Source organism: Haemaphysalis longicornis, unplaced genomic scaffold (assembly GCF_048455015.1).
Source record: "Haemaphysalis longicornis isolate Haplotype H1 unplaced genomic scaffold, Haemaphysalis longicornis Haplotype H1 scaffold_1, whole genome shotgun sequence".
Taxonomy (NCBI): Eukaryota; Metazoa; Arthropoda; class Arachnida; order Ixodida; family Ixodidae; genus Haemaphysalis; species Haemaphysalis longicornis.
The window spans coordinates 451,504,674-451,529,587 of record NW_027526203.1 but is presented as its reverse complement, the minus strand read 5'-3'; the positions used below and the strand labels follow the sequence as shown (position 1 = coordinate 451,529,587).

The window sequence follows — 24,914 nt, the reverse complement described above, 5'->3', positions numbered from 1 at the left end:
GGCTCTGGATTAATTTTGACCACCTAGGGATCTTTAACATGCGCCGAAATATCGAACACACAGGTGTTTTTGCTTTTTGCCTCCATCAGAAAAGAGGCCGCCGTAGCCAGGAATCGAACCCGCGTCTTTGGACTCAGCCGCACAACGCCTCAACCACTGAGCCACCGCGGCGGATTTCCAAACCACGATGATGATGATGATGATTACTATTGGTTTCCCCTTTGTAGTGGGGTGATGACGTGTCATCTTACCAAAAAGGTCTAATACACTTATGTTTTGAGTCCACCATAATACACCAATTTGAGTCCAGTCTTAACATAAATAAAGTGACTTGAGCAGACGCAGTGAAATAATATTTTGCAACAGTCGGAAAAGAGTATCAATGATGTAAACCTCCAAATATAAATGTAAATTCACGACAAACATTTCTGGAAAGTGTGGCCAGTGGTACTACACACAGCATAGTCTAAACTTTTGCCCTGCTCTTTCCAAATGATTGCTTCACTGCATCGCAAGACCTTGCAGCAAAGACTGCCTTGGAGGAAAGTCTCAGTGCAACTTCTTGCCACGAAAGTGTCAGCGCCACTCCCCAGCTGGCAGCCGCTAGAGCAGCCACTGAAGTAGCCAACAAACCGTGCATGTGTGCCAGTATTCCCACCAAGGTGAAGGTCGACTTGTAGACAAACGCGACGCTTGTAAACAAAGGAGGTGCTGCTGATGGCAGCAGTACATTAGTGTGGCCCAAGCTGTAGGCATTGAGGTGCACTCGCATCGAAACTGGGTTTGTGTTTGAGTGTATGCGCACTACCCGAGTTGAAAAGCAACCAAAATTGAAAAGCAACCTGAGCAGCAATATTTGGCATTTTTAACGGACTTTACTGAATGCAAGTTGTAACCAAAGATGCAGGATCATCTGCAGTGATGGCAGCTAAAATTACCCATAACTCTAACCAGTGATATTCCGTACTGGGGAGAAAAATTCCCATTTCTAGGTTAAGAAATTCTCTATTTTTAGCATTTTCCTCCGCAGGTTTCTCAAGAATTCCTTGCAAATTTCCCTGCATCCTTTTTTTGAAGGTGATAAATCTTTACAAGGATTCCTGTACAGTTTTGGGCATGCGTCACCTGTGTCTCCTTTATGTGGCCTTCCAGAAGCAGACGCTGTTCAGAGTGAGTTTCAGAGTGAACTAAATTCCACTACATCTGCCGCTCAGCAGCATTTGACTCAGCATATCATGTTTTGTACCAAACAGCATGCTTACTTTGCATACTAAAGCTCCAAGTTAAACTGCCCGTATGAAAAAGAACAAGTGCCGGGACTGCTGGCACAGCTCCAATTGTTGACAGCACGTGAACTACGGTGCACCCAAAGTACATTTTTGTACATTGCGCAGGAATACATGCGAACAGGCTTGAGCCCTTGATCCGCCACCGCTTTACACTTTACTAGCTCTCTCTCATGGAGTATTCTTTCTTCTGTTCCCTCCTGTTTTATGAACTGGATTGGAAGCGGTCTTGAATGCTTTTGGCTTGCAGGAACACAACTGTGGATTGTTAAGAGACCTTTTTAAAAGAAACAGTAATAAATGATGTGAGGTCCGGTCTACTGACATTATTTTTCCTTTTTACTCCAAGACTCCTAAAATTCCCTGCATCTTAAAGATTCCCTTTTTCCCTTTTGGCCAGAATTACAGCCGAAAATTCCCCCAAAAGGAAAAACTCCTGAATCTTCCTCAGTGCTGCATGGTTCACTCGCTGCTACAACGATCCGCAACAACACTAAACGTTTTATTTCTGACTTCCTACGCTCGTAAAATGGTGAAAATTTTGTCGCCAGTTTTTTCTGGTGTTTTTCAAGTCATCATACTATAACGTAACCTGTCACGATGTTTCCAATAACGAAAACACAATCCACAGACCCCTCTTGTTTGCTCACTAACGTGCAATCTCTTTGATGCCACATACTGTGGTCTGTCCATAGTTGGACGACATTGAAGCAGCTATTCTAAAATGCATGTTCGCGAAATGCAGTTCATGTTAAGAAAGAGACTGCTTTTTTTTCCCTTTAGGCTTTTTTATGGGTGTGTGCGAATAACGATTTTTTTCTTAAATATTCTTTTTTGCAATGGGCATGCCAAGCATGCTATAATAAACTTGTAAAAAGAGTTGAGACCAAAACTGAATGCAAGTGCATGATAATAAGCGTGTAAGGTCTGCAAAATAGCTTCTTCACCTGTGCGGTGTCAATGCCTCTTTATCATGGTTTCTAGGAGTACGAAGCCAGATAAGATTACAGTCTTTTCAATGTCCAATACAACAAAAAAAAGGAACATTACAATAAAAAAAAAATCACAACTTAGTGCATCATTTGATTACAATACCTAAGACTATGTCAGTACATAGCTAGGCTTCCTTATCTAGAGGGTGTTGGCCAGGGCAGCTTGAGCGTGACCACATTATCAGAATGCAAAGAGAAGCACTGGGGCGTAGCTGAGCCAATGCCAAGGAGATAAGGGGCGCTCCTTTCAAAAAGCACCTTCCTCACTACTGCACTGTGGGAAAGCCTGTCATCGCTAGTGGAGGAAGCCAGTGCACGCCTGCAGCGATTGATTATAAGCACTCAAGTGCGATACATCCGGTGCCCAGCTAGTTCTAACTTCCTGCAAAGAACAAATTTTGCATGTGTTTTAGCGGGGCATTTCTCATTTTCAACAAGGCATAATTTTATGTATCCAAGTTCATTGAAACATTTGTCCCTTCACGTTTTTGAACTCTTCAAAAAGATTTGAAATTTTCTGATAGTGCTATGTGTTCAATTTGAAGCCGAATCAACTGTGTTATCTGCTTCAATATTCAAAACATTTGAATATTTGCACACCCATACTTTTTTTCTTGAAAACCAGTTATAAGTAAAAGGTACGCATATCGAAGTGGTTTTTGTTCCCCCACACTGTTGTAAGTGGGCAAGGCTGTTCCAGTGCAACCAATTACTAGAAACAAAAATTAGCAAGACTAGGCCTCCGAGTTTCAATAAAAACAAAAACTTCAGCCACACCTCCAATGCCTCTTAACAATATGACAGCCATGTAGACACACAGCTAGCTTCCAGTTAAAGATCTCCACCACTGTTTTATTGCTGAGCGCAAGGAATATCCCAGTGGTCTACACGCTGGCATTTGATGAGCCCAAAGAAGCATCAACCTAGCATCAACCCAGTGACAATCACCACAGGAATAAGGTTAACCCTGATTTCCCTTTTTCACAGGCTATCAATATTTGATTTTCAATTAAGATGTGCAGTTCAGGGTGCATCGCTTATCAACCAAATTACTCTATAATGTAAAAAGAGCATGAATATGGCAAAATTAAAAGACACAGGCGGAACAAAGCAACAAGTTTCAAGTGGGGGCAATATTCCGATGCCACTGCTTGCTTTCACCCAGAAGCCGATCCCCAGGGGCAGGGTAAAAGGGGGCGATCGTGCCTCACGAAGCCACCACCCCTCCTAAGGGGCCACCTAGAATATCCACCCTTGCCATAACCCAGTTCACTCAACCTACTGGGAACACCACAAGTACGCCCTTATTTTCTGACATGGCTGCAGTTGCAGAGCGAGCAGTACGTACAATTGCTCTAACAGGTGCAAGCTGGAGTGAAATGAGAAAGAAAATTTTCCCAAAATAAGGCCCCGGATCCCAAAGAATTATGGTGTAAATTCTTACTTCAGGAAAAAGTTCCTGCGGGAATTTAACCTTTTCTTTGGTTAACACCTTTTCTATGTTTCCAGAATGAACCTCCTTTCCTGTGACTGGTCGAAAGCAGCACTCTGAAAGCAAACATGCAGAAAAGAATGGGTATAAAATCGCATACCTGCGCTCACAGAACATCAGTCAAAAACAGCAACAACAACCTGAACACCAACTGCATGCAAGGTCGCCAGGAAAGAGCTATTACCTTGAAAGTCCCAAATCTGGGGGTTCTTCAGAGACTGGTGGATGAAGTACAAGTTTCCCAGGGCCTACACAAAATGACAACGACAACTCAGGTCAAGTAATTTGCTCCACCCCAGTGTTCCGGGCCTCCATTACCTGTAGCTACACACTCTAAGGCCCTCGAACATATAATAAATTTAACGAACTGAAAGCCTAAAACCGAGTAAAACTTCACTCAAGCCATCCTATGATAACTGACACTGTGTCACTCAAGCCCAGAACAGACATGTACACCAGTGACAGGTGATTTTACGCTATCTCTGTACATGGCGTACTGCTCAAATATATGCAGGTAATTCCCCATTAAAAAACAAGATACTACAAGCCTCCCGAGCAGCAGTTGTCAGGTGAAACAATGCAGCCTGCGCAGTTTGTTGCAGCTTGTCGCAGAGCACTCAATATTCGTTCTATCATGGGCCTCACAAGCCCACAGCTCCAATTCTTTCATCACATTATACGGGCTAGCAGCATTCAAGAGAGCAAGATATTTTCATACAAGATCCATAGAAGAAAAAAAAAGAAAAAAAAAAAGGAGGAGGAGGGGACAAGGGAACCTACAGTAGGCCATAAAAACAAACTGGTGTCATTTCAGTACACTTGAAGCCTTAGATAGCCTTCTGCTGCTGCATCAGCCAATGCCCTGTCCGTTCTTTCATCGCTCCGAAACCTCTGGAAATGCATGCAAATGACCTTGCATTTTTCTGTCAGTGCACCACTTTTCTTTTCTTTTTTTTTTTACATGCACTTTCCCTGCAACCTTCTCACTGTCTCCTTTTTTTTTTCTTGGTAGATGGTGATAGTAATGAATCATATTTTTAGTAATAGGATCAAGGGTGCCTTTTTTTTTGTCTTTCAGTTCATGACAGCACATACTAAGTGCTTGGCGGCAAACATAGGATCGTCACCTGGTTGGTTTTCAATTGGCAGACCTGGGTTTTTGCCCATATTCTCTTCTTCGCCACTTTCTTGTCAATGCTTCACTGCACATTTAGTAATAAAAAAAAAAGCTATGCACTGGACCTTGACATCAACCACGCCCAATTTATTTTTGTGTGCGAGTGTATCTTTCTTCTCAATTAGCAAAAAGCACTGATCTGATGCACAGTGGCCCACAGAGGTGAAGGGGTTCTTCCCCCCCCCCCCCCCCCCCCCCGCACCTACTGCCAGTTTTAGGAGGCTACCCTACTGCACTTTAACTTGACTTGTTTAAAAAGGCTGCCTTCATCTATGACTTTTTTTTTTTCACTTTCTATCAGTTGCTTGCATTCATTACAAGCTAGTTGCAATGTCTAGGTTGTTTGCTAGCCATTTACAAAGGAATTCCATTTTCGGTGTCCAATTTCTAGGCCCATTAAAGCTGGAGTGACTTCCAAATCATTCCAACTTTGGCCTTGACAGGATGGATATGCTGCATCGAATAAATGTCCTTCTAGTAAGGAGCTTACCGTAAATTTTTCTACGCAGGAGAAGTCCTCGTCCAAAAACACTTGCGCTGCTGCATAGTTTGCCAGCTCCTCGCTGCCCATGAGAGTTCTGCGTGAAGGGAGGACATTCAAGCGTCACAAAATACAAGAGTCAAGTTTCTACCACAAATGAACACTCTGAAGCCTTCAATAAAAGAAAGGCTTTCGGAGTGCTCTTGGCATGGCAAAGAGGGGTGTCGCTTGCTGCCTTTTGTGTCATTTTTCATTTTGTAGCACATGCTATTAGAGAATGTACAACTGAGCAACAAGCCCAAAACTTTTACTTTGGCGAGCGAAAAGAAAAAAAAAACTGCTTTCCCGCAAAAAACACGTAGCAGAAAACTGTGTCTTGCACACAAAACTTCCTTGACACTGAAGTTTTTGCACTTTTGAGGAAGATATTGAGTTTTTCTTTGGGGGAAACAAGTCGTCAATGTTTCCATGACAAAATCCACACAAGCTATCACTTCTTTGATCGCTGTGAGCATCATATTTGAAGCTTTGAGGAACTTGCACTTCACCACAATGAAAAAATAGAGGCAGCTGGCAATTCCTGCATAGGTTGTAGTTAAAGAATAAACATTTTATTAAACGAAGTACACAAGCCATTGAAGGTGTGCAACATATGCGTGAAACGAACGAATTTCAGTTCAAATGCTCAGTCAAGGAAGTGCAGATCACATGATCAAAAGCATGGCAGACATGTTTGCACTGTTGTGTGCACTCAAAGTGTATAACGAGCGTAGCTGGCGCACAAGGCAAGAATGGCAACATGCGATTCTGTCATGCTTCAATGGTGCACCTTTCGTTCACAGCCAATGCAAGCTCCATACAGGGACTGGTCCACTGCCTTGTGAGATTTGTTTTAGCACCCTGGATGTGCGACTAAATGCACAATATTGGCTGTTATAAAAGACAATTTCCATGGCAGACCGCAATCCCTTATTTCTGCGTTTCTTAGCACGCTTTCAGGACAGGGTGTGGACCTTGCATTACTAATAAAATACCGGAACCAGAACAGCGAAATCAATACAGGGCTATAGCAGAGCAGAGCTAACCTGTCTCGGTACAGTACCCAGTAGCCGACCGTACACTGGGCACTGGCCCAAGACTGTTGTTCGCTTTGCTGGAGCTCTCTAATGACACATGTTCCTGGTAACCAGTACACTCAGGGCCTCGCAATGACCAGTTATTCATACTTGCATTTCCAATTACTTTAGCATCAGTTTTCAGACGTGCCGATGGCATTTATTAACAGGGAATTCAATTAATCTCCTCTTCGAATGTGGCGAATATTGAGCACGGTATGCCTTCTGGCTTGTCCCTCGGTCCCAGATGACCCTTGCATTATTATAACACGCACTGGCGCTTGACTTTTCCTACCTGATGAAATCGGCCACATGCGGCATGGTCCTTTCGTAGTTTTTCCCGCCAACTTCTTGGCAATGCAGAGCCAAGAAGCTGGGCTGATACTGCTTCACCGTCTGCACACGCGCAAAAGGAGGCATTCAGAGCACTCGTAAAGCAGGCGTCGTTTTCGGGCCACCCACCTGAAGGAACTCGCCTATCCATCCCGGCAAAAGTATTCGGGGCTGCAAAGGGATGCACAAGGCGATCAGTGCGCGCAACGTACAGAACGCGAAGGCGAACGGCTAAACCGAAACAAGACCGTGAACGCTTCACGGCACGCGTGAAGTTACTGGAGGCCGTATTCACAGCCCGTGACAAGCTAGAATGTAGCAATGCTATTTTTGTGCCCCAATCGGGCCATCCGATCATTAGTGGTGCACGACCACGGATGCCGGTTACGTCGGCGCGTGTAATAGCGCGACCATAACAATGCGTACCACTGCCAGCAGGGTATTTTTATCTTCTCGCGATCTGGGGCGGGGTGCTCTCTGACGCTGCAAGCATGACCGAGCCGCATATATTTATTTGAGCATGCAGCTCGACGGGAGTTCAGGTGCCCCGCCGCCAGCCGTCGTGGGACAGCGCAAGGACTAGCTTAATTGCCCGCATTTCTCGACGTGCGTGCGTTTGCGCGCAGATGGACACTCGTGTCCACGGGAGAGCAGCGCTGTAGCAGCTGCACTAGCAGCGCCGGTTCGATCGGCTGCGTGCGTCCGCGAAACTTGCACAGGGAAGGCGTTGCGCCAACGCGACCCACGCAATTACAGCACCGAAACAGTGGACACACGCTATTCTGAACTCATCAGCCTGACGTTGCGCAGCGCCAAGCGATCCGTTTTTCCTCGCCGTTCGGCCGCGAAACGCTGGCAGCCGAAAAAAAAAAAGCGCCCGCAGGCCTTCCTTACCTCTTCAAAGATGGATCCTACGTTGGCCGTGACTAGAAGCACCGGTATGTGTTCGCCCATTACTGTCCTCGTTCGCCTTTCCTGGTGTGGCCGTGTCGACAGAGGAAACCAAGGTGCGCCTACGGGAGGCCCCCAGAAGCTCCCATGCTGAGCCTGCCCATCAGCCCAGAGCGTCCATGATCGCAGCAGAGTCCTCTTCCTAGCGGAAGCGCACAATCAAGCCCGCCCACCGCTCCTGACGTCAACCACTGTTTGGGCAACTATGCGCCTGCGTCTGCTTTCGCGCGCTCGCTACGCTATGCTGGCTTGCGCCGAAGTCGCGCAGTAAACAACGCACAAAGCAGCGCCCCGGCCAATTTTCAACTCTGATGCATCCTCTATCAAGCAGAAAGAAAAAGCGAATCTCCAGCACACACCCGTGCACCTTACGGGTGCTTCGGGCGGGCCGTATACGTACCACATTCGCGTCGACCGAGCTTGCGGAGCGCAGCTTTGCAGCGATCCGGAGCCGCGGCACAGGCGTGCGCACATTCCTCGCCGCTCGCTGACAAGGCAAAGCTTACTCCCCGCGACAGCCAATCTGTTCGACCGCGCTGGGCAGCGCGCGCAGCTCGATCGCCTCTTGCTTTGGCGATATTTCGCCCCCCACCAACACACACGCTTCCACGCCAGCGGAGAAGACCAGAAAGACTAACGTTGATGAAACAATTTATTGCCTCAATAGGAACACGCACTTTGCTACACTTATAAAAACTAAAAACGAACATAGTGGCAAAAAAACCTGTTGCATCTCCGCGCATGCACCAGCATAGCACCGCTCGCGCGCAATAAAATTCTTGCCGTGCACCCTACCTCACGAGACACTTCAGTCACCACTGAACGTCCAGCGATTGTGCACTAATCACAGATTGTAACACCTAAAATTCCTGTATGCTCTCCAAACCACACGAAACTTGTACAATATGTCATATTTACAAAAGATAAGGCTCTTTCTTTTGCACGCGACGTTATACCGACATGCATGGCTCGTCCAAAAAATTGGCAGAACAGTTTAAATGCAGAGATGATTATAGTATTTCTTCGTTGTGTAAAGCCTACATTTGATCAAGGCACTTTGAAGAGCTGTACGACAGATGAGCCAGAGCGCAATTCATCATCCCAGAACTGGCCGAACATAGGTCGTAGTGGAGAAGACGTCCGTGTACGCTGTAAGCGATGGTCCTCCAGGGCGTTTCTTGATCAGCAGATATTTTCCTTCCAGCCTGCACCTAGCAGCATCCGCCACCCTGTGAAGACGGTTCCTCAAGCCTAAAATTTCCTCCTGCTGGACAAAGAAAAGCAGACCAGAACAATGACTAAAGACAATATTCATATATTGCTTCCATCATAATCAGCATGACAACCCCACTTGTGTCTGTTGCAGGATTGCAGGACACAAGCCTCTATCCCGCATGATGTGAATTCTTTCTTTGCCCATAATTTTCCTGTCCTCAACACAACTCGGTGTCCTGCCCATTCTCCCTGCCCCTCGATAACTGCTCTGGTGGTCCCCATGTGGTCAGCATCTACATATGCAGTTGTGAGGTATGTAATACTCTTGTGCGCACTTTCTCAGGGGAGAGGTAGTTAAGACACATGAATAGGTAGGACCACACACAGCAAAGTCTGCATGCAACAGTGATGTCATCATACAACGGTGCCCAACCATGATATGCCACAAAGCACAATCTTCACTCACTACTTAGCTTCCCATGAGAGGCTTCCCATCTCCCTTTTTTCGTTAATTAGTGCGGAAAGTTGGGCAAGTTGGTGCTGGGATAACGGGGCATGTTTTCTAGCGCAAAGAAGACGGGAACATAGACAAGAATACGAACAGGATAAACGGTAGCGTCTGTCCCGTCCGTATTTTTTTTCTAGGTTCCCGTCATTCTTTTGCGCTAGAAAACACGTCCCAATTAGCGTTTGTCCCGTCCGTATTCTTCTCTAGGTTCCCATCTTTTTCGCGCTAGAACACATGCCCCAATTATTCCTTGCTTCAACCAGGCTTTGAGACAATATATTATTTTCCTCCTTCTCCTCCTCTTGCAAAAATAGACAACGATGTCCCCTTCAGAGGTTTTCTACTGGCCACCACAACCAATACTTTGCAAGACCACAAGGGGAAAAAAAATGCTTAGCTAACATCCACTGTCAATTGCAATCACCCACTCTGGCAGCCAAGGGTAGGGCCAGGGGTGAAGCTTATCACATGTCCTTTAACACCTCAAAGGCCAACGGCACTAAAATTTCACCTCGGCAAAATTTATTTTCAACATACAGCATGTACCACCAAACCAACTGGGACATAACTGGTAGCCCTGCGGTATGCCTTGTTATCAGTTAGAAACGTTTCAAATAGCTCCGTAGCAGACAACACCATACCTGCCTGTGGATCGTGCAAACAGCCATGACGTGGAAGTGACATTGCGGCCGGCCAGGTGCTTGATTTGCCGGCCAGCCAGGAGAACCGGCCGAGCTCCATGGGGCGTGCTTCTCTTGGGACTGCCACGCGCACAAAGCGGCTGCGCACAGCTTTGCTCCGGCTGGCAGGCCGCTGGCTCACTGGCTGCAATGTCACTTCAGCCTGGCCGTAATGGCCGCGCTCTTCCCAATTTCAGTTTCAAAATCGTCGATTTTCAGTAGTCATTTTTGGGCAGACTATACAGAAATAGCATCTTCAAGAAGTCAAATTGTCAGTGCAGTTGGCCTTAAGGAATTTATTGTATTTTTGAAGCAACAATGGTACCACAACAGCTTATTTTTTTGTAAGGTAAAATGCTTCAATATGCAAAAATAGCTTTGGAGCTTTGGAACTGTTGCATGGCACAGGATAATTGTTTATGTACCATTAGGTATTACTGACTTTACTCCCCAAACGCCCTGAAGAAATATTGTTCGAATAGCAATAGTGTATTGAACTGTTTTGAAATGTACTGTTCCTTGACTGATGCCACCCCAGCTACCAGAGACTACCAACGATGCATTTGCTTGATAGCACAGGAAAATCTCATGCGAACAGGACGACGTCGACACACAAGGAACACCTGCTGCCACCTAGCACGAGAACATGAACACTGGAAACAAGACGCCTGCTGCCATCTAGGTTGTAAACGAACAAACACCTTTTTATGACCTTTGTTTGTCAAAAGGCATTCAGAATGTGGCAAAATACCCATGATGAGGCGATCCCATCATAACCCCAAAACAGATGACTACTCGCAACGCGCTGAGGACATCAAGATCTCTTACAGGGTTATTAAAGGGACACTAAATTGGTTTTAAATGAAAGATTGCAGCTTTCATGCCTTTTCCTGCTTTTTTTTTTCCTATGAAGAACAATGCTACATTTGTTTAAGAATTAATAATTGCAATTGGCATTTCTTTCTCCCACCCGCCGCGGTGGCTGAGTGGCTAAGGCGTTGCGCTGCTGAGCACGAGGTCGCGGGTTCGATTCCCGGCCGCGGCGGCCGCTTTTCTGATGGAGGCGAAAAGCAAAAACGCCCGTGTGTACGAGATTTCGGCGCACGATAAAGATCCCCAGGTGGTCAAAATTAATCCGGAGCCCTCCACTACGGCGCGCCTCATCGCCTGCGTTGCGTCGGCGCGTTAGACCCCCACAATCAATCAAATCAATTTCTTTCTCCCAATTCCCTTCATTCTTTTGACACGTACAGAAGCATGACACACTGTGTGCTGAGCATAGAAAAAGCCGACCAAGCCTCTTCAGTGCTGCCGCATAGGGCAAGGCGCAGAAAGCATTCACACAGTTGGCCAGAGTGGTGATCACTAAAGCTGGCACTGGGACCAGTTACACGGCTGACTGCACTAATAGTCTTGGCCTTTTCCCATTGATTGTCGCAAACAGACGCCAGGGGCGGTATTCTCGAGTTTTGTTCCTTTTGCGTCCCTTTCAAAAGTGTCCCTCTTGACAAGCCCTGATTGGTTAAAAGCAAACAATTGGAAGTGACGTAACGCAAGCGCAGCAAACCTACTGCCAACGCTTATTGCTTAACCGGAAGTACGTCACGAGGAAGGGGCGCAAAAGGGACGTTTTCAAAAGGGACAGTTACGAGAATACCGCCCCAGTAGGAGGACGACAGCTCTCGCAATCACTCACCACATTGCTATTTCGATTTCACTTGTACAAAAAAAAGAAGAAAAAACAACTGACTAAAATAACAAACAATGTTGGCTGCCTGTGGAAGTGAGACAGCCTGCATTACAATGTTTACATACTGAAGTTTCTATTTTTTTTTTTTTTTCAAATGGGTCCTCCACAGAAGTTTTTTTCACTTACTCGTCCTTACCTTACTGCTTCCTTTCAGAGAAACGCTTTACGCACATCCCGTCTCTCCATTCACAGTTTGGGACATCACAAATCGTAGTGTGGAGAAAAGTGTGGGGCAGCAATACCTGTTTTCATGCTTCTGGCACTTCTATGTCGTATAATAAATGGTTGCCAATAACTGGCAACTCTTCCAATAAACAACTGCTGCTGTGGTGAATGGTGCATTTGTTTCATGACACTGTAACTTATCGATATACGGAACTTGTTTTACATTTCAGTGTCACTTTAAAAAAAAAAAAACAGAGAGGGGGTCACATTTTATTTCACACTAAACCGCAGAGTCCCAGAGGGGGGAAGAGGATTGGGAAAAGGCATCGCAGTGCAGTCAGAAACCATCCTTGCCAGCGGTAGTCATTAGCATAATTAACCTTGAGTAGTTAAATTGCTTCTCAATGGCAGTTGACTTTTCCTCGAGAAATTTCTCGAGTGCATGAAATGTGAAAATCAATCATATTACTGAACAAGCCAGCCAGCACGCAAGCTGGCATTCTTTGCATGTTACATGAAAGCTCCACGCTGCCCAATCCCATTGCTGCTCTATGGCGCCTGAGAGAGCTTTCTTGACACCAGATGATTACCTAGATCTATCTAGCAATGCCTCCCCCCCACTTCTTTTTTGTTGTTGCAATTCCTGGTTCAAGTAAAACCTACACATGATGAATTCTTCCACATCCTACTACACTGTCATGCCTCTATAAGAGCAAGAAGCTGTGTTTGAGTGGTTCCCGCTTCAGAAGCATTGAGGCTATAATTTGGAGTCCAGTACTGACAAACGCATTTTATTTTCAATATCTGCTTTAAAGTGCCTGCACAGAAAAATCCAGAGGTGGGTTTGGCACTGCTACAGGCGTTTCATGGCTGACACAAACAAGCACGGTTTTTCTGAAATAGCCACTACATGGGCTGCTAACTATACATGGCCAGTCCTCTGATTGATCAGAATGAAAAAACGTCTTACGCTTGTTCCGTGGTGCCGACATCACCTCTAAATAGTCCTTAGCAATTTGGCAAAAGAGTTCAGCTGAAAGTGAGAAACGTTTTGCTCGTGTATAGCACTGGGCAATGCACAAGTAGACAGTCTACACAGGGCAGTACCAGAACCCTTGCCCAACCACTTTGCTGCAAAGTTTTTCAAGGAGTAACAAGCCTAAGAAATCACTCCACGAGAGAAAGATAAAAAAAAACATGACTTCATAATTAAGCAAAGTCTACAAACTGAATTGAATGCTTCAAATGAGTACTGATAAACTAACCCCACTAACACCATTCCTCAAGTTTGAAGTTTTCAAAATTAATTTCTTTGCAAATTCAAGAGAGTGTTTTCCAGTATCTAGAATGCGAAGCAGCTTGAACGTGGACGAATACAGGACATTCCACTTCAGAGTTTATATTTGTTATGAAATTCAGTCTTTTGGAGCTCCAGTTTTGGCGAGGGTCAGATTTTTTTTTTTTTAGTTTTTAATATTTGGCTCTAGTGTTTTAAGAAATGTTTTCCTTAAACAGAAATATGTACTTCTGCTACAAAAATGCTTTGTTAAATACTTAAATTACAATGCAACTATGCAATCTGTTGCTCGTGATATTCTGTTCCCACATAGGTACAAGCCCGGCGCTTCCCGTACACACCCAATACCATCTACTGGTTCACTTGACACACTCCTTCTGTCCTTTTGGTCAATTGATACAAAAACTCCACCATTCGGCCTCAGTAGCCCAGGGGTAGAGTCACAAATTTTGATGTGGACAGACTGGGTTCAAGCCCCAGAAATGCTGAAGTTGTTTCAAAACACAAGTGATTTTTTCTGACTGTAAAATGTTCTCTTAACTCAATTCTACACATTCTTTTCTTAAATAAGGGTGGTTTGGCACGTTTTAAGTAGGTTTAGGGGCAGGGCACAATATCAACACTTTTAACTGACATTCTGCATCACATTGGAAGTGCCGAGTTTGTGCGTATTTTGGAATGGAATATTGCATGTTACTCACCAGAACAGAACAGAACAAGCATATTTTTCAGTACTTAATTCTACAACTGCAGTGCCCTCCTGCCATTTCACGAGACAGAGCATAGACAATGCCTTTTCGTCATCCGCTACACATCCCAGAAAATTAAGCAGACCAAACGCACAAAATAAAAGCAGGAGCCAGTTCACAATGTTCTAAAGCCCAGATGGTGCCGGTTCAGAAAACCTGGATGACATTCTTCCGCAATTTCAACTCAAGCCGAAGGGAGCTACCCATGTAGTTGGCTGTGCAATCCTCTTCCCTGCTCCCTGCGCCTACACTGTGTGCGGAATATTCACCTCCCCACTACTTACAGTGAAAGCTTATCTGCTTTGCCACTTTGGCACACGGTTCAGTGCCTGAGGTAAATGCACTCATGCTCAGAGCAAGTTTATTTCACCAAGGAAGTGCGAGCGAACAACAGTGTTTGTTACTACAAACACTGCAACATCTATGCTTTTCAGTAAATTCAAATGAGGAAAAATTTTACAGGCAAGTGTTCTTTGAAATGTTTCTTTTCTAACCAAAAATGTAGAACATACTTTGAGCTGCACGATGTTGGCAGCCGAACCCTCCAATAAAAACTGCGCTACACTCCTTCTGCCTTTCATTATATTTTTATATCCACGAAGGATGGCAGAAAAAATTTGTGCCTGAAAACACTCGCTGCTTTCAGCCACAGGCAATACTTTTTTTTTTTTTTCGGACAAGTTACGCTAGCCCTCTCACCAAGCAAAGTATCATGTAAACCTGCCTAAAAGCAATTCTTGTCCAACATATTACTGCAGACAGGCCAGCATTCTTAGGTAGAATATTCTTCTGCACAAAAGAACACCGACAAAGAACCTTGGAAACAGCTTCCTGGAGAAGCATCTTTGTGCTCGCACCCAAGATGCACCCAACTGATCTTCTGCACGCATTGCATACTGCGCTCCTGCTAACTGAACATCAGTGATGTGCAGTGGAGACCTCGAATGCTTTTAATTTTTGGTCCTTTGACATACAATTACACTATTTAAACAAGAAGCATGCTAATGAAAAGTGGGCAGCAGACATTTATATGAAAGATGAAGAGGTGTACACTGCACAGGCGCTGACTTCCAGCTCCTGCATTGTGCACAGCTCTCCTTTGTCCTTGGTCTAAACGAGCACTGCTCACACCCCACTGTCATAACACCAACTAGCCCAACATGGTACCAGAGTCCTTCAATGCTTTTCTGGTCATGAAACTCTGCTGCAGCGCTATGGGAGAGGTTCATGCACTGCCCAAGAAGGCGGCACCGCGGCGCTGGCATTGATCGTAGGGCAGCCGGGGTCTGAGGGTCGTACAGCAGGGAATGGACGTTCACTATGGTATCAGCAGTGCGCGTTCGCTTTTCTTGTCGTGTACCGCTAAAATGGACCTGGTATTGTTTGAGAGCTGAAGAATCATGTGTGAATGGTCATGCCATTGCTGCCACACATGGGTGCAGCTTCTGCCACGCAGTCGCACACAGGGAGCAGTGGTGGGCACTGCATGCCCTCCGATCTGCGGTAGGCCCCTCGTGGCAGCGTTTGTCCCCAAACTAAACTTGAGCGGGAGTTTCATGAATAGAAAAACATTCAAGCACTCTCATGGCACCCTCCAGGCATGCTCACATATAAAGGTTCTGCATTTTCAGATACATCTGAACATACTCGGACAACATTCAGTGGTAAAAAATTCTGGAAAGCTCTGATTTTAAGCAAATTATTTTGATTCTGTTGTCCATACATTCCATAGGTGCATCTATTTGCGGATCCTTTTGACCGTTGGACACTTATGGGTTATTGTGTACTTAAAGTTGTGGAATAAGAACATGCCTTTACTCAGCTATAATAAGAGTGCAAGCTCTATAAGCTGTACACTCTGAAGAAAACAGATGAACCCTGATGTAGCAGAAAACATAAGCTCAAGACTGGCCCATCATTTATTTTTGCTCACAGAATCTGTTGTGGTTTTTCTCCCATAAAATTAACAAAAATATTCAAGGGGCACTTCTGATGTTGCAAATGACACAGATCCCATGAAACTGACCACTCAAGCACTGTGAATCGTGAGGTCCATTCGATTCAGACACAGTTCACAGCAACACCTGCACCCCTTTATGGTGCACTACACCAAATTGCTTGGTTCACTGCTGCACGAATGGTGCCCTGCATTGCCTCCCTTGATTGCGCATGGTGCAGAGAACTGCGTCACCTGCTACAGAGGGGGCGCAGCAAGTCAGTGCTGGCAGACGACTATCGGCAAATGCTGCCTGACACTGAAGAACTCTTGCTGAGGGCAAGGACGATTAGTAGATGACAACGCCTGCACCTCCCTCAATTGTAGACACATGCGGGGAGATTGCAGAAGTGTTGCACAAAACCATTTCACTGCACCAAAACCACAAAAATTTTTGAGCACCAGTGCCGTGAACCGCTCCTGAATCAAATGGATCCATGTTAAACAAAATGGTACTACTTGTTTGACATTATGTTGACACCAAATCGTGTTCCCACATGCTAAACACGCTATAGTTTCTTGAATGAAATTACATGATCTGGCAAGAACAGGCACAAACTGGAAACAGGAAATTTGCTCACAAAAGAGCTCTTTGCACTTACCAATGCCCTCTCCAGTTTTGCTAGAGGTTTCAAACATCTTGGCTCCGATTTCATCAGCATAATCAAGCACATCATGATAACTGATAGCCCGATATCTACCTTCTTCCTTAATTAGGTCATTTTTAGTTCCACAAAGAAATATCTGGCATTTCTGTAAAAAAAAAAAAATGTTAGTAAAACATGTAAGGGCATAATATTGGCGGAACACTAAATTTTGTTCAGTGACAGGAAACAGGTAAGCAGTCAATAACGACAATAAAATTGGAACAAAGTATTTGAAATTGCCTGTTGTTGCAGCTACATAAGCAAAAAGTTTAAATAATTTTTTTTCCTAATCTTACTGGTGCTGGCAACTTCTAGCTTCCTTTCACCTACACTACAAGCATGTGAAATCAAGAAAGCATAAAAAATGCATGGGGGATATTTATGCCCCACCTCAAGAATTTTAAACTGCAGTTGTAAGAACTACAGGGTTCATCTTTCATTTGAAAAACAAGTTGCAGAGGATCCCTAACCATATTCTTATGAGATGAGAGCACAAAAGCGTTTTTTTGTTTGTTTGTTAGGTTTGTCGACGAACCTTCTGCCGATGACGACTATAGCCTGCAGCCTCGTCATTGCACTCACTGCAGCGACATGTTGCAGAATCACTATACATACTGCTGCGACACTTCCTCCACGGAAGTGCAGGCCAACCAAAACGACAGGCGGGACTTCTGATGCATACGCTTTTCTTTGTGGAATGCATCAGAGCCAATGGGAACTGAGCATGTGCCAGGTGTTTTTTGTGCTTTATTTTTTCTGACGCACGCTACACAGTCAATGGAGGTTACCTTTTTCAAATGCTAATCTGCACATGCACGCACCACACTCTGCCATTCTTGGCAGTCGCCCCGAGCAATACAAACAAACATGCGCATTCTCAGCTTACTGCATGGTCCGCAGCTACAACTTTCTAGCGCTGCACCATTTCATCCCACTTTCTTCAAAAGCTTGTGGTGCATTTGTACATGTGCACACACACACACACACACACACACACACACACACACAAAAGAGCTTAGAAAGAGTAGGGGTTAAGACATTTGAGGCTGACCATGATGCAAGCACAGAGCTACCAGTGACAGTGAGGGAGCAATGAAGACAGAAAAAAAAAGGAGAGAGAGAGAGAGAGAGAGAGAGAGAGAGAGAGAGAGAGAGAGAGAGAGAGAGAGAGAGAGAGAGAGAGAGAGAGAGAGAGAGAGAGAGAGAGAGAGAGAGAGAGAGAGAGAGAGAGAGAGAGAGAGACTTTGCCCACACTAGGTTAGCCTTTGGGAATGTCTCCCTGCTTCCATGGAATTTATGTGAAAGGAACAAGTGAAATGACTGGTTGGCGGGAGAGGGATTAAGCATTGAGTATGTTTCATGCATGGGTTTTTTCTACAGCAAGATTTTGGAGGTGGGAGGAGGGAAGGGGGTGCGCCTCACTGCAGTTTTTTAAAAAAGTTTGCTGTAGAGGCTGCTAGGAGGACTGGTACTGGAAACAGCTCCATTCAGTGATGCTTAAACTGTTTCAAATGACAACAGCAAGCAAAATTAAAAATGAAAAGAACTAAGGGTGGCAGAAATTTTAAAAAATAAAGGCAATAAGAGCTTTAGTTGCGCTAATCCTGGACATGGCGTCATTTTGAAGCCTGCTGAGCAAAAGAATCCCCCAGGAAAGAGAAGGCAAAGCAAGGAAGTGGAGGGCTTGTCTCTGTTGCAAGGCAATGTCCAGGCACGTGAATTCGCTTATTACCACAGCATCCACTGATGGAACAGCTCTCAACTATTCTAAATACCACAATGGCTAGATGGAGAATAAGCTTAACATATGTTAAATGCAGAGCTCCCAAAACTGGACTGCGATAGCTGCTGTCGCCATCTCGGCTTGTTCATAACATGAGTATAAAAGGAACAGCTGTGACAAAAATTGCTAAAAGGGGGAGTCTTCGCATTTCACACCCCCGGCACTCAGTTTTCGTTCCTTGCAGCACTCTCAACTCGCTTTCAGCTTCTGAACAAGGCACGCGCAGCAAGCAATGCTCACCTCTTCGTGCTTCCGCAGCTCGCTCACCCAGAATTTCGCCTTCTGGTAGCTTTCTCGGTCTGTGAGGTCAAAGCAGACGATGGCAGCGCCTGCACCTCGGTAGTAGATGCGGCTCATGGCCTCGTACCGCTCGCTGCCAGCAGTGTCCTAGAAAAGATGCCATAGGAGGCCCCTCAAACTTTAGCCACGTTTGGTATTTGAGACAAATTACTATAATTGGGAAAAAGCCCAACTTTCCCGGAAAGGCATGTCCTTAGATTATGGTGCCTACCCATCCTGGAGTGGGGGCTCCTGCATCCCACAAGACTAAATGAAGGAAAGCATCAAATGACTCCACTGGCAAAACTCACAAAATCTACTTATCGGAAGCAATGCTCCTGGAACCGGTACACAGAATGCAGCAATTTAGGCTTAAAATTTCACCTAGTTAAAAATAAACCTTTGAGATAGGGCCAGAAGGAGGGTCGCATAAGGTGAAGAAGCTGCCAGAAAGAATGCGATGTGTCAACAAGAGCAAATATACATCTGGAAAAGGTTGCACCCTCACTGTGTACTTGTAAAAATAACAAACTTTGCCATACCCCGTTCTTGCAATCAGACAGGGCAATTCTAAATGCTGTCCCATCTGACAACAACCTCCACTTTGAGGAATTAGTTTGTGAACAGCAGCAGCAGCAAACTGTGTATAAATGTCTTGAGTAATTATTTATGAGCCATGTGCATATGGTACCATCATTTCTGTTAAATTTTATTTTGCTGTCACCTTCCTGTGCATCAACATAACGGAGTAATTTGAAAGATTTTGCATCAAGTGAAAAGATAACTATATATGCAAGTAAAATTACATTACGCAGATTTCTTTAAACCCTGACATGCATAGTTTGACATTTGAACAGTGCTTTCAGCTTTAACAAGATATAAGTACAACTCTTTGTTTTTCTAATCTTTGTAATAAAAACATAATTAGAATAAATGCGCAGCATGTGCATTTTACTTTTGGCGTACCCTTTCTGATCTGAATGCATTGTTTCAGCTAGCGTGACGCTAGTTTCAGCATGGTTTCATTCTGTACACACACACACACACTCTCTCTCTCTCTCTCAACCTTGCTTGCATGTACCTACCTTAAATTGGTGCGCAAAAAGCAAGGTTAATACATGAAAAACAAGTGTATAACATAACACCACTGCAATTATTTCCCTAGAAGACCCCAGTTCCTGATTGCACGGTTATCTGCACTTGTAAGTAGGCAAAAACTGAAAAACATCACACAAACAAGAGGACCCGGACAAACAATGGCTAGGTGAAGAAGCCACCCAAGGCAAAGATAAATTAAATTTAAATGAAATAACCATGCTGTTTAACTTTAACTAAGAACTGATACTGTGCCCCATGAAGTGCTAATCAAAGGGTTTTTAAATAAATTTCACAACTGCACCCGTGATAATGCGACGTATACAATTTTTTTGCCTGATATATAGTTTTTCTCCTGCGAAATTCAGTTTTTATTATGCAAATAATGGTAGAGCACGATAGTACTTCTACAGGCAAGTCCACAGTACAGCAATGGGTGCCTCCACCTCTGTTACTGCTGCCAATGTTACCACAGAACGGCTGGAAAATAGCGCACTCACTTCCTCCGTACAAAGCCAAGAGTGTTTCTGCGATATGTGGACGGCCGTTTTGGCATAATTTGGCGCAGACCTTTGGCTTCGTTCACTACACACCTGAACAGTCGGGAAGACGCCATCCAATTCCCAATAGAGACAGAGGTTGACAATAGACTTCCCTTTTTGGACATGCTTGTCAACAGAGACAATGGAGCGCTTTCGTTTAAAGTGTACCGAAAGGACACGCACACTGGCCGCTACCTAAACTTTCGGTCCGTTCAACCCAACGCCCACAAAAGGTCTGTTGCTGCCTCCCTGTTCATTTGTGTGAACCGCATTTGTTCCAAAGGCCGTTTCATCGACCTCGACAAGGTGCAAAATGACCTCTCGGCAAGCGGCTATCTAACGGCGTTCTTGAATGGAGTGGAATGTCGCCTGTCCCCATTCCGTCCGACCGTCTGATGCCCGACCAAGAAAGCGTGCTGCCATACCCTACGTCCCTGGTGTAAGTGAAACCTTGTCGCGCATTCTGCCCGGTTACGACGTTGAGGCGGCACACATGCCTGTGTGTAAGCTGGGGCACGCATTCGTGGGCGGTAAGGACAGACTTCCCAGATAATCATTTCCTGGCGTGGTCTACAAGATTTCCTGCGCAGATTGTGACTAAGCATATATCGGTGAATCTGGCAGCTTTAAACAGAGATTGAGGCAGCTTTGGAACGATGTGGAAAAGACGCAAATAGCCTCGAATGCTCTTGCCGAGCTTGTAGATGCAATGGGACAGGAGATTGATTGGGCTAATTCAAGATCATTGTCCATGAAAGGAACTTGAAGTTGCGGCTTTATCTTGAGTCTTTAGAGATACAGAGGACGCATCACAAGCTCAATCGGAATGAAGGATCCCTCCCCATCGTACACGCGCTGCTTACGTCACGTGCTGAAGATAACATAAGCAAGCGTCCATGAACTTTCCTTCACCCCACTGTGAGCAAGGCTTCCATAGCGAAGCCGAATCGTCTCTTGTTTGTTGTTTTTAAAGTTTTTGAAGAATTTTTTTTGGTCAATATCTCCTTTTTTACCGCAACATGTCTCCCAACTGGACGGGCTTCCATCAAACCCTTGACTTCATGGTACCACTGCAAAACACAGACTTGCAACAAGCCTTAAAAAAGGAGAGCAATGCAAAGCACTTTGTGCTGGTCGGCTTTCCCTGGCCCTCGTCGCAAGTCCACACCTTACTTTAGTATAATACAACAGCTCTTTTTTTCCTATCTTTTACTGATAAAGAGCAGCACTAAATTTTCTGCAGTAATGCTGTACAAAAGAAGTAGCATTGGTTTCCTGTAACTGTACAGCATTGCAATCTTGTTACTTTACCCACAAAACCACCCAACCTGTACTTCCAGCCTCCTGCTCCTAAGCTTAGCACAATGAGCTGTTTCAGCCAGTGTTTTTAAAACCATCCTTGTCTAGCCCACTCTTGTAAAAATACAAAGATAGGCTGGCCATCACAAAGATAAACCCCTCCTCTCGTGTTGATGCTCATTGCCAGAAAGCCGTGGCAGGAAATAACGCACTGAAGAGCAAAATCACCAACACTGCCAAACATAGCAATCCCACAGAAACAAGACTAGCCGCTATGCTTAACGATTTTGAATGTGCATTACACAGCAAAAACAATCAAGGACAAAAATATTACTCTTGTCAACCATTTTTTGCATCCACATTTTAGCACACTCTTATTTCTAATCATCAATAACATTGCTTTCATACCAGGAAAACTGCTAGCTCAGTTTATCAGTCCCATTTAATTCAGTGCATCTAACAGAGGGTGCAAGAAATATTAGGCAACTGCATAACATGCTGCAGCATGCAGCACAGAAGCAACCACGTGGGTCAAAATCCCCCTGTAAGTGGGACAGGTGGGTAGACCAGCACAACTTGCCCCTTAAAATTTTCCCTTCCCTATGCCCTTTCAGATTTTCACTTTCCTACATAAGAAATAAACGCCAACAGAAAGCATGTCAAGGTTGCGTCAAAAGAATGCTGCCTGGGATGCCGTAACCCTGCAAATGCTACAACGTACCACTGAAACATTAAAGGGACAGACGACAGATTTTTGTGGAGTACATATTGTCTAGCTCATATTAAAGCCAGCATTTTATATACTGAGGTAACTGCGTGGGATTTCTAAATAAATAGGTGGAAACAATTTAAATTTTACCCTAAAACTTCTGAAGTCTGAAAGGTGGCAACACGTAATGTCTAAACGTGAGACTACGTTACGTGTCCAAACAACTCCATCGACTTAACGATCCAAAAACCGCATGAAGGAATAGGAAAGGTTAAACATTATTGTTGTTTTAGGCTGGGACAAGTCCTTAAATCCTTCTGTTCGTTTAACGTGCAGTTAAAAGTGCGTTGCCGCACGGGTCACTGTCATGGTTTGCCAGCACTCCTTTTGGTGGGACACGTATGGCTGGTAGATCTAGAAATTCCTATTTCAAAAGTTGTAGGACGCTATCAGCAAAACCATTTCGGGTTAAGGTGTTTTAAGTGATGCCCTTTCATTTGGGATAAATAAAATATACTCGACAAAAATCGGTTGTCTGTCCCTTTAAATAACCCTTGCCACAAAACAAGCATGAACACCGATTTAGCTGTTCTGTGTTTTGTTGAACTCAAATGAACTTGTAGGCTTAGTTTGCATTTCCCAGCAAACACCATGTTAACAGGTTTATGTAAAGTTAGTTACACACATTTTTTATAGCTAGTTTCAGTATTGGACACCTATACATCAGCATAAAGTATATTTGAATCTTCACATAAAAAACAAAGAAAAACAATATGATTGCATTTGCAAGAAATTGAGAAAGCAGACCACATAAGACAAAAATTTTATATTTGCCTCCAGCCTTACTTACACTGGCAATTAAGCCATGACCATTAGTAGACGACTTCTCCTGGCCTAATCAAAGCATAGCAGAAATGCAGTCCAAACATTGACACAAATCTCTTGCATATATCAAATTCACAAAACTGGTGAAAGAGTCCGTTCGGAAAGAAACTTTATCTAGCCTGAAGGGAAGAGCATATGTGCAATTTTATCGCACCATGCACTGAAAAACTGAGGTATGCAAATTAACTGATGCAATCTCTCGTGTTTCATTTGTGCTTAGTTTACACCAGTGCTAATTGGTTTTACTATTGCACCCTATCACCAGTGCAACAATTGCCTTGAGTCATTTCTGTGAATTTTAAAGAAAATTTTAACACATTTTTTGCTAACAGCCACCGACTTAACAGAGGGTGCACCCTGCAGTGTATATACCTTATACAGGGTTAGAAGAATGAGAAGAAAAATGACTGCAAGGAGGAGGGAATGATATAAAAAGATGTATTAGTTTCCTTTTCGTCCCTCTCAACGGCGGTGCTGCAGTCTCCTAACCTGTACAGCTAACTGTTACAGGATAACAAACATAAAGCGCTTACCCAAATACCCAGAGTGATCCTCCGATTCCGCACTGCAATCTGCTTCGCGCCATAGGCAGCCCCTATCGTCTGCAAAGTGCAAGAAAATTGCAGTCAGAAGTGGCATCCGCGTAGTTCAACGTGGTGCACGCTGGTAGCGGCACGTATTCGCTCACATTCTGATAAGGGGTCGCCGCATCGAAACGGTCGTAGAGGTAGCGCTCCACTAGGCTCGTCTTGCCGCCATACTCTTTGCCTAGGAGAACCACTTTCAGATCCACATGACTCATGGCTCTGACAGCTTGTTCGGCAGACCCCGTGAAGGAACTGTCGACTCAGTAACGGCTCACCGCCATGCAAGAGGAAACGATACGTTGCGCGCTGTTTCGAAAGAAAAACAAAACAGGAGGCTCATACAGCTACACAAAAAGTAAGGTCAAACACCCCGGCAAGTGCTTTTTTACACAAAAAACTTAAGAAGGTTTCACACATACCACTTTAGCACCCCTTTGATATAACCCAACACAGTCTCTTTCGTATCACAGATAAATCACACGGTTGATTGTCGAGAGAAAAAAACGTACCTAACATACAAAAAACGATCAGTTTGCAAACTTTAGGCAAATTCGTCCGAATTTTCCACCTACGAAAACAGTGGTTTATTAAGCAAGCAACCCAACACGTTATTTCATTGTGTCCGTGATATCAAGAGTCTTGGTTTACGTTCCCGAGTCGTCAGTCAAGACCCACTCACCTGTAAAACTTATGTGGTGACACCCGAAATACGCGTAATTTTAAGGACCGATAGAAAGCGAGCCATCTTACGTGGATAAGTTTTCTTTAATAATAGCGAGAGTTTATATATACTATCAATACACGTCCACCAGCACGGCCGCAACCACGGAACAGCAACTCCCTCAGTTGCGTTTGTTGCGGCTAGAGCTGCTAGAGCTACGGCTACGGCTGCGCCTCAAGC

The 24,914-nt window shown here is 44.6% G+C and overlaps 2 protein-coding genes across 9 annotated transcripts in view; both read right to left on the bottom strand.

Moving 5' to 3' along the window:
- Positions 1-8,387, bottom strand: part of 5ptasei (inositol polyphosphate-5-phosphatase A) — a 40,371-nt gene extending 31,984 nt beyond the window's left edge. For 3 of the 6 annotated variants that reach the window (XR_013319683.1, XM_077687788.1, XM_077687787.1), the window contains exons 1-7: positions 8,228-8,378; positions 7,771-7,889; positions 7,006-7,047; positions 6,839-6,939; positions 5,438-5,525; positions 3,955-4,018; positions 3,723-3,826 (exon numbers count right to left, since the gene is read on the bottom strand). Coding sequence is in view for 5 of the 6 variants with exons in the window: in XM_077687788.1 (XP_077543914.1) it covers positions 3,723-3,826; positions 3,955-4,018; positions 5,438-5,525; positions 6,839-6,939; positions 7,006-7,047; positions 7,771-7,830 (459 nt within the window). In the remaining variant the exon portion in view is untranslated. Of the gene's footprint in view, positions 1-3,722; positions 3,827-3,954; positions 4,019-5,437; positions 5,526-6,838; positions 6,940-7,005; positions 7,048-7,770; positions 8,177-8,227 lie in introns of those variants that run through there. The other 3 variants (XM_077687789.1, XM_077687791.1, XM_077687790.1) reach the window with 3 other exon arrangements.
- A 74-nt stretch (positions 8,388-8,461) lies between these two features.
- On the bottom strand, positions 8,462-24,876 carry LOC144156027 (ras-related protein Rab-24-like). 3 transcript variants are annotated; one of them, XM_077687793.1, is made up of 7 exons: positions 24,693-24,876; positions 24,115-24,319; positions 23,960-24,028; positions 18,858-19,004; positions 16,790-16,940; positions 13,116-13,178; positions 8,462-9,094 (listed from the first exon to the last, which is right to left on the bottom strand). In XM_077687793.1, the coding sequence occupies exons 2-7, from the start codon at positions 24,226-24,228 to the stop codon at positions 9,039-9,041; spliced, it is 600 nt and encodes a 199-aa protein (XP_077543919.1). In that variant the 5' UTR covers positions 24,229-24,319; positions 24,693-24,876; the 3' UTR covers positions 8,462-9,038. The 3 variants fall into 3 exon arrangements, with proteins under 3 accessions (XP_077543919.1, XP_077543921.1, XP_077543920.1); XM_077687795.1 differs by having other exon boundaries at positions 8,462-9,091; XM_077687794.1 differs by having other exon boundaries at positions 24,115-24,326; positions 24,694-24,876.
- Between the last annotated feature and the right edge of the window lie 38 nt (positions 24,877-24,914).

Bases quoted from the DNA above. Each gene is read 5' to 3' on its own strand.
- LOC144156027 (XM_077687793.1), bottom strand. From the start codon at position 24,228: ATGAGTCATGTGGATCTGAAAGTGGTTCTCCTAGGCAAAGAGTATGGC. The intron at 19,005-23,959 runs GTAAGCGCTTTA...CATCTTTTCTAG, and splicing joins GGATCACTCTGGGTATTTGG to GACACTGCTGGCAGCGAGCG. The intron at 13,179-16,789 runs GTAAGTGCAAAG...TCTCACTTTCAG, and splicing joins CAAAACTGGAGAGGGCATTG to CTGAACTCTTTTGCCAAATT.